Source organism: Prionailurus viverrinus, chromosome C2, assembly GCF_022837055.1.
Source record: "Prionailurus viverrinus isolate Anna chromosome C2, UM_Priviv_1.0, whole genome shotgun sequence".
Classification (NCBI taxonomy): Eukaryota; Metazoa; Chordata; class Mammalia; order Carnivora; family Felidae; genus Prionailurus; species Prionailurus viverrinus.
Genome location: NC_062569.1, coordinates 47000628 through 47014660, shown reverse-complemented (window position 1 = coordinate 47014660; position 14033 = coordinate 47000628). Strand labels below are relative to the sequence as shown.

Sequence of the window (14033 nt, the reverse complement as noted above, 5' to 3'; positions counted from 1 at the left end):
TCACTTATTGGAGGTGCTCTTTAATTTCTATCACTTACTGTCTACAATAATGCGATATAATAGACACTATTATGTGATTCATACACAAAGAACCCTAGAGAGGTATGCAATTTACTTAATACCACACAGTTCCTATGAGGCAGGGCTGAAATTCTAATCCTTGGAAGCCTTACTCCTAGAGTTTTCTCTAAACCACTGAACTATGCAACTTTCCTCATCAGCATACATGACATCATGATTTATGCATCATAAAAGGTATGAGTAGGTCATATGAGTAGGTATGAGAAGCAGTGTCAGAGTTCAGAGACAAGCATGAGTTTTTGCTTTGTGGTTCTTGATGCTATTGCTTATGGAAAGAGTGTATGTATTCCTGTTTCATTTGGTTTTCCCATCAGACAGACTTGGGTCTGAATCACTTTCTAGTTATAAAATCTTGGGAAAATTACATAACAACAACAATTTATTGGTTGCTTTCTACATGCTAGCCACTGTGCTAAGTGCTTGGCATACACTTTCTCATTAAATTAAATTAAATCTTCATAAAAATCCTGACCAAGAGATTATATTCTTCATATTTTAGAGTGGGTAAGACTACAACTGACAAAGTAAGTAGCCTTTCCAAGGTCCAATAGCCAAGGAGTAAACAGACTGCAGTGGAAGGAGGCTTAGGCAGAACCATCATGATGGCACTATGCCATGAAAAGGTTAGGACTGAATTTGGGAACTAGCACTTACGGCCAGGTGTTACAACTAGTAAGGACCTGTGCTCATTGTCCACCAGTCCAGATGGTTCTCATTCTCTCCAAGGAAGGATAAAGAATACACAGGAAAGAGCAAACAGTGGAAATTGAGCAGTACCAGTCTTATGAGTTGAGTGATGGCAGAAATACTCAGGGATCATTATGACTGGGGTTAAGAACCTTATTTTGAGAACTGGCCTAAGACTTCAAGACTAAACTTTCAGTGAGTAAGTACTTCACATCTTTTCCAAAATAAGTGTTATAAATCTCTATTCCAAAAGTACTCCAGCTAGTTTTCAAACTGAACTTCCTAAAAAGAGCATTCAGAGTTTTCATTCTTAGTTTCGCACACATTTTACTCTCAGGTCCATCCATATTGGGCCTTAAGTCCATCTTGGGCACCATTCAAGGGGAATGGATTATAGTTACACCTCCAAAAAAATCACATAAAGGGAGCCTGGGCATGGCCCCATTAAATGATGATAGATATTCAGTAAAGTCAGGGAGAATTTGGATTTTGAGGTAATAATTCTAAGTCAGGCAACCAGAAAGCATTTAAATTAACAAACATGTCAAATAATTTCACTTACATGTAATTATTATAGCACAGAGAATGTGCACCCATTCACTTTTATGATATCACACATAAACAGATACCTTTAAAGATGCAAGCTGAGCAATTTTTCAACTTTGGAAATAGTGGAAGTCAATTAAAAATTTTCTGCTTAGAAACAAAATGAACTGCCACATACATACACACACACACACATAGGTGTAATCTTTTCAATTTTAAGAACTTAAATTTTCAGAAAATTGCCAAATTTATAGGATCACACACTGAAATAAATGGCATGCCAGAAGTTTAATAGTCCATCCAAACAAAAATATTTTAATGATTCTTGCACTGTACTTTTGAAAATCCTAATATAAGTAAGGCAAGCCACATTACACGAGGCAGAAATAAAAAGGAAATTCGAAAGGCCACAATCAGGCTACACTGCAGAAGTGAGCTCACATTTATCAGCTGTGATCAGACACACTTGATACTGAGGAAAATCACTTTAACTCCTAGACTCCATTCTTTGCTCTGCAAACACTGGAAGGCTGAAATGTAAGGCAACTTCAGTAAATAGCATTGCCTAGAGTCAAGTGCCCTGGGTTAGAATTCAGTGATTTGTATTCTGGTCTTGGCTCCAGGCTTAAAAATTGTGAATTATCAGCCCTCTGTTCCCTTATCTGCAAAAGGGTCATCCTATTATTTATTCAATAGATTTTTCTATTCAGGTAGTTGCTAAGATCTTTATGGCACCAATACTTTATATGATGTACCTTTTCTGTACATCCTAAAAAAGAAATCACTTAGGTCTTACTGTACTGAGTTCAGCTTATGTGAAGTTATTTTGTCCATTAAACATTAAATGCAGTGAATACCACTAACTCATTATGTTCCATTCAAAATATTTTAAGTATTTTTAAAGTTTTAAAGTAATTTTATAAATGTCTACAATAATTTCACTCACTCTATCTTAATATTTAGTATTTAATGATAATATTTTATTTATTATTAAATATTATAAATACTATTTTATTAAACATTATAAATAACATTTTATGTATTAATAATTTAATATTTAATATAATCTATAATACAATCTATAACATAATATATAATGATAATTAAGTACATACATTGTTTCAATTCTTGTCCTAGAAGATTATAAGAATTCTAAATAAATAGAAAAAGGAAAATGTATTTTAGAAGCCAACCTGAGAATAATGCAACCTCCCGGCTTGAGACTGTGCCTTATATTTTCAAAAACTATAAACTCATTATACATGTTAAGAATTAAAGCATTACAACTGTCCTCTTCTGTTTTTACACATGAAATCAATTACCCGATTTAATGCACCAGAAAGACTTCAAGACATTCCATTCACTTATACTTTCGAGGTCTCCAGGAAATAAAACTGGGTTATTTTCAAGTGTAAATAAAATACTTTGTTGAATGTCTTTTAGTTTTAAAAAAACAAGCATTCTAAATAGGCACTATCAAAGAGAAACCTTGCTTCATTTTGTATGGCTATTAGTAAATACTCTTTTTCATTTTTAAAACCTCAGTTACACATTCAGTTATTGAGATGAAGGAGTTCCAATGTGACAGCTAATAACCTTGATTCCAACTACAGGGCATCAATTAACAGATTGAGTCCACATTGAAAAGAAAACAAAGGACAAAAAAGAGATGAATGAAAAGTAAGGCCACTGAGGATCTCATACTAGAAGAGCTGTCTTAATATCACTTCACAGATTACTGCTTATGAATGGAGGCAGGGCAAAGAATAAAAGTTGTAAATAATGCTGAAGAGATAGGTGACTGTGCTGTTCACGCCAAGATGCTGCTGATCTCACTCTCCCTCTCCCCCTGCCCCCCCCCATCCAGGTTATTTACACCCATATGGAGTGATTTTTTTTCCCCAAAAATTAGGGGCGGGGAATGATTCCCCTTTAAAAAAACTGAAAATCAAGCCCTAAAAGAAGAGGAAATGCTACATTTAGAATGCTAAGCAGTAATGTTTGACAAAGGACAATATTGTACCCTTGAAGTACCGCGATCTGAACACCTCTTCCCATTCCTTTTGAATTAATTATGGCTTTAGAAATTTGAGTGTAAAGAAATTAAGGAAATAGTAATTTAATATTTCTAGTTTTAAACATTAACAGAAGTAAACAAAATACAGGCATTTGGAAACAAATAACTTGTACTTTATTTTTTACTGTTTTAACTGTTTTAACTCTCAAGATTTCTCTTACTGAATACACAATGTAGACTGTGAAAGAGAAAAGAGTGCTTCATAGATTCCAATTCAAAGAATGGAAGAAACGTTTTTTAATCTATTCAATGCCAAGTTTAATATAAATAAAATAGATTAGAAATGCTATCATACCAAATTCCCAAAAGAGGCATTTTAATACGTAGTTACCCAACCAAAGACTCATATTCTGGCTCTATCATCAAGCACAGAGTTCCCCAAGGATATTCTTTAGCTATTTAGTCTACATTAAATCCATGGCTGTAGGTTTTCAGCTTCTAGAACAGCTTCCTAGAGAAATCAGAATCTTACCTTTACATATCTTCTGCAGACGTTTCTTGGTGCTTTGAAAAGTCCTGAGGTCTATGTCAAACGGCCATTCTCTTGCTCCCAGGGTCTTAGGGGCTTGGAGAAATCCCAACACCTGCTGCTACCACTGAGTGTCGATGCTAGAAAAGCTTCAGGGTTTTGACAGCAGGATCACTGAGCCACAGCCAAAGCTTGGGAAGCCTTAACAACTGAAAGCAAGTGTAGAGGGCAATGTGGTACCCAGCACGGGCTCAATTGTAGCAGCAGGGGAAGGAATACTCCCGCCCTCACAAGGGTATAGAGGCAGCCATCAGGGAACCCAGGCTCTGTCAATGGACAGGGCGGAGGAAGTGGAGACATGACCACACAGCACAAGACCCTGGGGGAACAGAACAACTAGCACAGAGCTCAGGTAGCGCTTGAAAAGAATCACCAAAATTCCCCGACAGAACACAAGAAGCAATGGCGAAATGCAACAAAATACATGGAGACAGGCCATTCTAGCATCCCATAAGAGAGCCAAAAACACAGTTGAGGGGGAGATATGGAGCTCTAGTCTAGAAAGAAAAGTAAGGAAGACATATTACAGTATGCCTACTGTGTTTGAGCTTAACAATCTAGTAAGTGACATAAAATTCCTAAATCCTGTCGTTCTAACATTCATATTAAGAAAACTCACAAATACAAAAAAATCACAGGCTGCTAATCCACAAGGCAGCAGAAATTAAAATGCAAAGCTGTCCATTATCAGAGGACAAAATGTAACCGAAGTTTAAACTGAACCTGATTTTAACTTGAGAAATAAAATTGCTTTTTAAATGAGAACAACAAATGCTTTATCAAATATACCACCTCCTATCCTGATGAGATGAGGAAGGCTGAAGGAGGAATTCAATGAGATGAGAGAAAAAGAATATGAAGAAAAAGAAGTGGACACGGAGTGTTCAGAAATTAAAAGAAGAAGGCAGAGAAGAAGAGGGAGGAAGAACAGAGGAGGAAGACAGGAAAAGTGTGATTAATGTGCTAGGTGTTAATGCATGGTCACATAAACCACTCGCTAAGACTCTCCAGAAGCTGGACTTGATCATGTTCTGTTTTCCAGAGAGCTCCTTCTAGCTTGTTAACCACTTTTCACAGCTCTTCAATGATTCACAAGCCCTCAGGAGCTCATCCAAAGGAGCCCGCTGAATATTAAATATCAAAAAGGTACAAGAGACAGACCCTAAGACAATTCTGCTTCGAGGAGCTGGATAAAATCAAGTAAGGAATGAAATATAAACGCTGACAGAACTTTAATAATTCCTAATATGTGTCAAAATAAAAATAATCAGGTTAATTTAGGAGCTATCATTTTTTCAAGACTAGAAACAAATTAACCATGGGTGCCATTTTATGCTTGTTTCAGAATTAAATAAGAAGAAAATCTGCTGCTTGATGGCAGTTACATGTATGCAATTCTTGACTTCACATACTGACTTACATATGTTTTTAAATTCAAGTTAGCCAAAATATTAATAATAATCTTTTACCTGGGTATCGAGTAGCTGAAATCATGCTGTTTTAGGAAAGGTTGATTTCCATGCCTCACCATATAGATATAGACACATAGTTAATAACACACACAATAAAAGCAGCTCTTGTTGGGCAAATTTACTTACATCCCCTACATCACTAAGGGCCCACCACTTTTATAAAATGAAATAATCCTTAGGCTACATAATACTAAGTACTGCCCAGGCAGCTAGTACTTTAAATTTGAGAGAATTGAGAATTTATGAGGGAAAAGGATGGAGAATCTGAATTTCCCCTTAAAAATATTTTTTTATTGTATAAACAGTGCCTCTAAGTTTAGATGTTGGTGTGAACTAAAACTTAATATTTTAAAACACAATATTTTCAGTATGATAGCTTTGGATAAGGAAAGACTGAGTGAGCCATAATGGTGGAAGCCAAAGGGAAGTGGACTTTAAAAAAATGTATAGTCTGACTTTGAATAAATCTAAAACATCAATTACAGTTTGTTTTTCTGACCTATGTTGTCAACCCCACTCATGAAAATCAGTTTCAACCATCTAGCCAACAATAACTAAAACAAAAAAATGTGAGCGAGTAAATGTTGCCAAATGCAAAACGGCAACATGGATTCATTTGCAAAACTCTTTAGATTACATGGTATGTCAGGATTATTTTCAGTGGAAATAGAAAAATCAGTACTAGCCATTTAAAAATATACATTCTACTGCTACTGAAGTATCTTACTAAAGTAATAAGATCAAATCACCCAAACCTGTGTTTTCCCTGCTGTTAAACATCACAAGGTGAGAAATTTTTGGCAAATGTGCTCACAATTGTATCCCTGTACCTAGTTAGCCTGGAAACACAGCAGGTGCTCAATAACGATTCATTGGCTGAATGGTGGTACCACATGTGAAAAGGCACTAATCAAAAATGTGGCAGGAGGAGGGCACTTAGGAGGACCGTGATCAAGAAAATTTCTTAATAAACAGTTATCTTCCTACATGGCTTGTCAGAGCCTTTATAATGCTACTATAAATTCCTAAACTTAACTGTCTACTTTTTTTAATTTTTAAAAAAAAATTTTTTTTTGAACGTTTATTTATTTTGGGGACAGAGAGAGACAGAGCATGAACGGGGGAGGGGCAGAGAGAGAGGGAGACACAGAATCGGAAGCAGGCTCCAGGCTCTGAGCCATCAGCCCAGAGCCCGACGCGGGGCTCGAACTCCGGGACCGCGAGATCGTGACCTGGCTGAAGTCGGACGCTTAACCGACTGCGCCACCCAGGCACCCCTGTCTACTTTTTTTTAATGGAAAACCTATTAAACACAGATTAACTATTCTAGGAAAATTTGGCCTTCACCTTTGGAAAACTTCTTTCTATATCTTCCAATTGTTTAATGAAAGACATAGGTAAACTATGAATTGGCATATATTCATGTGTGTTCTAAATTATAAGATGGAAGAGAAATATATGTATTTTAAGTCATGTAGCAGTTTTTGGCAAAATGGGAAAAGAAAATTTTAGAGTGAGAACAAGTGAGATACCTCACTCAAATTATTCACTTTACTAACAGAGAAATTTACTCAAAGAAACTACCTTGTATTGGTACATGGATACATTAGCAATGTTAAAGACTAATCTTGTGCAACTATCTGACTAATATAGCCAATATCTTACTAATTTGCTTACATAATTATCTTGAATTGAAAAGAATATTCCTGGCAAGAATTATGCATACTAAATAATTTCTTAAGTTAAAATTCTATAGTCCACTGCTGTTAAAAAAGGAAGTGCTCATTTAGAATTGAAAGGAGGAAAACTTGCTTTCACATACTAAAAAGTCATTTTTTTTTTAAGTCACTGTGGGTCAAGAGAAAAACAAAAGCAAAAATAAAATAGTGGAAATTACACTGGAAACCATGTTCCATGTACAGAGGTATCTAACAAACCTCAGGATTAGTATCTTCAAGTAGTAAAGCTGGGAACAAATAAGAACTTCATTTATGGAATGGATATAAGGTCACAGATCAGGTCACCAGTGGTAGAACTATGATTCCCCTCTAAAACAACATTCTGGTGTTCAGATTATCCGAGGCCACTTTCCAATGGGCGCCATGTCAGTCCTTGAGAGATCAGCCCTTCCCAAAAGAGATCTTTGCGAACTGGCTCCCCATTTGCCTTATTCACTCACCAGCATCCATTAGCCAACTCCATGCTTTATCTTCAATAGATAAGATACGGCTTCTTCTCGCCATGGTGCCATGAAAAGGATCCAGAAGGTTCCCCTTAAACAACATTTCCTGAGTGACTGCTGCAGCACCAAGAGTAAAGGATATGCCAGGTCAGCCACTTTTCCTTCCCAGCAGTATTAGCAGCAGCAGCAGCAGCAGAAGCAGGAGCAGACCATTTAGACCCAGCTCCTTGCAGGATGCTAGCCAAAGCACTCTTGTTTACTCTACACCTAGACAGAGTTTGCCCGTATGTTTGCACCTTTCCCAGAGTGTCAAAACAGGTGTTTTCCTGTGATCATGCTTAAAAATCTGCTCCCCAAACAAGGTGATAAATACACTGTTACTATGAAATTCTAAGTTTCTAATTCTATGGAAAACATGTTCTTAAAGGTTTACTTTATTATGAGGAAGCCTTGATGAATCCTTTTAAGAATTCATTCACCCTCCTCGCTCCTAATAAGCAAGTGAATTGCCCTAAAATTTCCTGTTAATGAAAGAAAGGATGTTACTATATAAAATAAATGCCATCGTGCAATTTTGGTCCTTTCTTTCCTAATGTTCTATCTGCCTTCCTGGCATAGAATCGCTTTTTGCAAACGCTAATGTTTTCATAATCTTTACAACCCTCCCAACAGATGGGGAAATATCGGGTCTTATGCTCTTTATTTTACAGAAGGAACAATGACTTCTCTTTGCTTCTATATTTCATTCCCATTTGGATGTTACTGATGAGTTGTTTTTCCTTCCAGTACTGTTCAACTTAACGAGTGGCTAGAATACGGCTGCACAACAGAGTCAAGCAGATAACATCATTAACAAAGCATTTACTTTACTAAACTGATTTATCCAGAGCCAAAATCCTATAGATAGAAAAATCACCTAGAGATCTTTAAAAAATTTAAATAGCTCAACCAAGGGTAAGTGTAAAACAGATGATTATTTTCTTAGTAAGTAAATGCTATTTACTAAGTAAATAATACTTATAAAGTATTATCATAAAGTATAAAAGTAAAAATACTTTACTTACTAATTACTAAGTAAATGCTATTTACGTATTAAGAAAATAATCATCAATTAAAGAGTCATAAATACGAGAATACAGAAGCATTGTTCTCTGCACGGTAGAGAATACAAATTCTCAGTGGCAAAAGTGAAACCCTACATTCACAGAATCTTAGTATATGTTTCTTGTCATATTACCACTTCACGTGTTCACCTCATCCTCAAAGCAATAGCAGGAACAATCACTAACACTTACTGAATGCTCCAGGAGTGCCAGGCACTGTTCTTAGTGCTTTACAAGAGTTATCCCATTTAACCTTCTGAACCACTACAGATCAGATGTAATCACCACCCCATTTTGCAAATGAGGAAAGGGAGGCTCAGCCAGGTGCCATCACATGTTCGAAGTCACAGAGCTCACGACTGACTTGAACCCAGGGTCGCCCAGTTCCAGAAGTGGGGCCCTTAAACAGTTTGCTAAAATCCAACATTCACTTTTGTTTTCACAGTTTTCTGTACTGCAAATGTACCTTTAATACGATAGACACTAGAACATGTTCACATAAAATTATGATTTGATAATAGTTAACATGCATGATGGTAGATATTATGGGCCATGACAATTCCATTAAGTCTTGACCTGTATTATTAGGTTCACAACACCCCAAAGAGGCAGATATGCTCCCATTTAGCAGGGTACTCTGGAAGATTTAGGGGCGTAGAGTGCTAAGGAAGTTGCCAAACTCATATGACTACTATGGAACAAATGTCAACTCTGGATCCAGGGAAGGCAGCTCCTGAAGTTGTGGTTTCCCCCTTATACCTACCCTCCACTGCCTCTCAAAAGCTGATGTCATGTTATCCTTAAAGAAAGGGAGTAAGAAACATCAGGGCTGGCCAGAACCCTGGTGGGAGGACGTTTGGCTATTTCTGTCTCTTCTGAAAAACTTAATAATGCATCAAGTACGTCAGCTCATATGATACACAAGTCCACATTCACTTCTCTTAATGGTGTTTACTAACTTAAGGAATTAAATGCAACCTGCGATTCTCACATTTTAATAAAAGTCAAGGACAGGGGCACTTGAGTAGCTCAGTTAGTCGGGTGTCCAACTTCAGCTCAGGTCATGATCTCACAGTTCATGAGTTCGAGCCCCGGGTCAGGCTCTGGGCTGACAGCTCAGAGCCTGGAGCCTGCTTAAGATTCTGTGTCTCCCTTTCTCTCTGCCCCTCTCCCACTTTCTTTCTTTCTCTCTCTCTCTCTCTCTCTCTGTCAAAAATGAACATCTAATTTTTTTTTTTAAAAAAAGGAGAGGACAAATTCAGTTGTCACATATTTTCCCAAGTATATCTTATCTTCAGAAGCACTAACAGGGCAGTAACATTATCATCATCACAGTACTGGTCATCGTGTTTGGGGGATTACCATTGCTGGCAGCCATACTTCTATTTTATTCGCATCATTTAATTATACATTTAATTGTATGCAGGACCAAGACAATAATTGTGAGATCAGAGGAAGCTGCAGAAATCTGAGGATCATCCCTTGAGATATGGGCTGAACCAACCTTGGACCAAGGTACTTCCTTGAATATTCAGCAGCTGAAATGACCGTCTTTGAATGAGCTCTTGAGGACACAAAGCCATCTGGGTAATCGCAGACAGCTCAAATCGAGCACCTACAGTTGCAAATATAAGACTGCGAAACCAATGGAGAATATGGAAACCAATCTCTCTCTTTAATTTGGCAGCAGGCCCAACCCTCTGGACAAAGTTTGGCTAGCTTCAGCTTTTTCGGCTTTAACCTAATATAAATTAGCACAAGAAACTATGAAAACTTCAGAGAGAAAATACAGTTATGGTGAAGTCATATACCCTCTGTCAGAATTTAGCCATAAGCTGTAAGAAATACAGCCATTTGGTGGCATTTAGCAAGAAGAAATTTAGGTGCCCATGTGGCACAGCCTGAGGTGATGCATTAGAGTCTATTTACTCTCAATTATTTTTGAAATCAAAAGTTTCCAAAGAAGGAAGGTAACAATTCTTTACCCAATTTCTAGACAATTATCTTCTCTGCAGAGTTCCTTGAGTGGTGGCATTATACACCGTACCCACATAAGCTTGATTCACTCTTTGGCTGACAACAAGATTTAAATTTATCTGTCTTCAATGTTAACACTAAATTAACACAAAAGTTATTCAAAAATTCTAAAAAAAAAAAAACAACACATTCTGACATCTTTTGGATGAGGAAAACAAAGTAAACTCATAGGCTTTTACATAAGACAGATCATAACAAATGATTTCTATGACCTTGGCACTACTAAGTGATAGACTAGGAAGATCATGACTCATTTATGCAGTCATCCAGATATCTATATATCTTCCAAATATCTATATATCTCTATCTAAAAATATATATTCAAATATCTATATATAGATATTTCTAGATATCTAGATATAGAAAAAATACAGATATATATCTACATATAGATATACAGATATGTAATATTAAATATTTAGATATTTAATAGATTAGATATTTAATATTACATATCTGTATATCTCTATCTCTAGATACATAGATACAGATATATAGATATTGAATATATATATTTTTCTGACTGTTCAAGTTATCTACTGCAGCAACAATTATTATTTCTTGCTGATGTTAATGACAGTGCAATTAAAAACAGAGAAATATAAGTTTGGGTCATTTTAAGACTTTAGAAAGATATCAAACAACAGAAGTCATATCTGTAGATGAATACATTAGCAGCTTTTTATTCATCAGCTTTTACTAGGTATACTCTCTTTTATTTAATTCCTTGAATTTGGCTTTATCTGGAAAGAAAGGGATTGATAAGCACCAACTCTAGGCCACACTTTGATCAAAACAGGTAAGGCTGCAGTGAGCTCCCCAGGTTGTCCTGAAAGTAAACAACGCACTATTACCAATTCTTAACTAACACGAAGTCAGCCAAATATAAAATGGTGACCTAAAAGTGAAAAGCTCTAATTGTGCATTACAAACCCCTGAGTCATTCTGTCCTCACAACTTTATGCTTTAAATAAACCTAAATGCTAGCTAAAGAAAATCTACAAGCAACTCAGTGTGACTTAGTGTTTCCAAACCAGGAAAAGGAAGGACTTTCAGTGTTCGAGATAACATTTGTTTCCTTTACTCTGGAAAATAAACATTTCCTATGCAGGTTAAGCCCAGGGACTGTGTGTGTGTGTGTGTGTGTGTGTGTGTGCGTGCGTGCGTGTGTGTGTGTGTGTGTGTGTGTGTGTGTGTGTGTAAAGACAGAAAGGGAAGAGAAAGGACGAGGAGAGAGAAACAGGAAGATTTTTTAGTAGTATTTGGTGTTCAGACAGGGACTGTGTGTGTGTGTGTGTGTGTGTGTGTGTGTGTGTAAAGACAGAAAGGGAAGAGAAAGAGAGGACGAGGAGAGAGAAACAGGAAGATTTTTTAGTAGTATTTGGTGTTCAGACAATACCAAATTTTGTCCTGGAGTTAGAATTTATCTCAGCAAGTTATGTGCACATGAGCTATGAAAAAACTGTAATTTGTCATAAAATCAACAGGAAATGCTTTCCTGATTATATATCACATTTCTATTAATTCAATAATACAGGATGACATATTACATATAGTTACATAAAATAACAGAAGTCTTGGGTCTCTAAATTTGATTAATTTATCTTTATTTCAATATACATTAAGCCATTTTCTACAGTTCAATAATACTACTGTATCTTTCCTAATAGAAGAATAAGCAGATTTTGTCCTGATATCGTGCTTATATAACACTAGAGAGATCTACTTTAATACATTTATGCAGTTCATTGTTTACTGGAGTTAGTAAGCAATAGCCAAGAGAAATAATTCATTTACATTTGTCAAGTATGGATACATATGTAACCTATCAAATAACAGCTTAAGTTGTCAAGGGCATGAGTAAGAGCCTCTCCTGCACCGGTCCAACTTTTCATGTGTTAGCTGGAAATGCATCATACAAGCCTGTGTTCCATGCCTTGGGGACAAGATTATAAATTAAAAGAACAAAACGCCACCTCCGTGTTAGGTATATGAGTATGTCTACTAGTTTGGTTAATCCTCATTGCACAACTTTAAGGCAGGCATATTATTGTTCCCATCTGACAGATGAGAACACTCAGAGCAGTTGGAAAATGTGCCCAGCCAAATCTGTTCCACAAATGCCCCTGCTACCTGGGTAGAAACTAGGACTAATGGGATTACACACACACACACACACACACACACACACACACACACACACACACAAACTTGTGAAGTTTACTTTCTTGTTTTCTGTTATAAGGATTGTTATATATTTTTTAAGATACATAGGGAGTTGCAATTTATATTTTTTGAGGATTTCCAGAAATAATTCTTAAAATACTCGGGAGACTGCTACTCCTTCAGTAGTCAGATAAGGAAATGTGTAAGTGAGAATTATGTCAAGCCAAATAGCACACGTATTTTAAAATGTCCAGGATGCTTTCATTTTACCCAACCCCTGAAAAGAGTAGGACATTAAGTGTGTTTTCAAAGAAATACATTTTCTTTATGCGCATTTGGCACTGCTGGCTGACCTCAGCCAAGTCAAATAGGCTAAGAAGTAAACATCATTCTTTTACTACTTTTACAGGGTTCTCTCAGTTACCAACAGAGAATGGTCCCCGTTTTTATTTTTATTTGTTCATATAAACTTTATATTGCATGATGAAATGTGACCAGTATTTTCCCTTTTTTAGGCTCCGTTTCACTCCTAAATTAGCTCCTATCTGTCTCTTAGCACTAGCACTTCCAGTTCTGCATTCCTGTTTAAAATATTTCTTCCCCCTCTCTCCACCTCTTTTTTTCCCTTCCAGAAATGACTAATCTTCCTGTTATTCTACTCTGTCAGTTTTTCCCCTGGTATTCTTTTCATGTTGCGTAACATTTACTTTTCAACAACTCCTTTTAGAATTTTACTACTGTACCCTTGATGCTAGCCTTCCGTTTTCAACAGATTAAAATAGTCAATATTTAGATATTAGCCCACTTTTTTGGGTCGGCTTTTGTGCTATACAGATTAAGCTATCTCCTCACGCCAAAAATGCAACTCTTCTTTCAATCGACATAATATAAATGCCCATTTGTTGATCTTCAAAGCTAAATTCAGTCTAATCCTCAGTTACCAGACATCACAATTAAAGGGCTTAGCTTTTTGTCTCCTTGCAAATTTCCTGATAAGTGCTAGCAAAGCAAACGTAATGCCACTTCTCTTAAAATTCTCTTGCTTCCCAGCACTTCTCCATAACATCATAAAACATGTTACCATAGACTTATAAGCAGAATGTAAAGTTTTCCCAGCTACTGATTCTCAATTGCAAAAAGTTATTTTAATTAC

At 36.4% G+C, this 14033-nt stretch overlaps 1 protein-coding gene across 16 annotated transcripts in view; it reads right to left on the bottom strand.

Annotated features, from left to right (window-relative positions):
• MBNL1 (muscleblind like splicing regulator 1) overlaps window positions 1-14033 on the bottom strand; it is a 207370-nt gene that overhangs the window by 108800 nt on the left and 84537 nt on the right. For 2 of the 16 annotated variants that reach the window (XM_047874839.1, XM_047874840.1), the window contains exon 2: window positions 7572-7691. The exons of 10 other annotated variants lie outside the window; for them this stretch is intronic. In XM_047874839.1, the coding sequence (XP_047730795.1) occupies window positions 7572-7577 (6 nt within the window). In that variant the 5' untranslated portion in view covers window positions 7578-7691. Of the gene's footprint in view, window positions 1-3863; window positions 6465-7571; window positions 7692-14033 lie in introns of those variants that run through there. 4 more of the 16 variants (XM_047874841.1, XM_047874843.1, XM_047874844.1 and 1 more) reach the window with 4 other exon arrangements.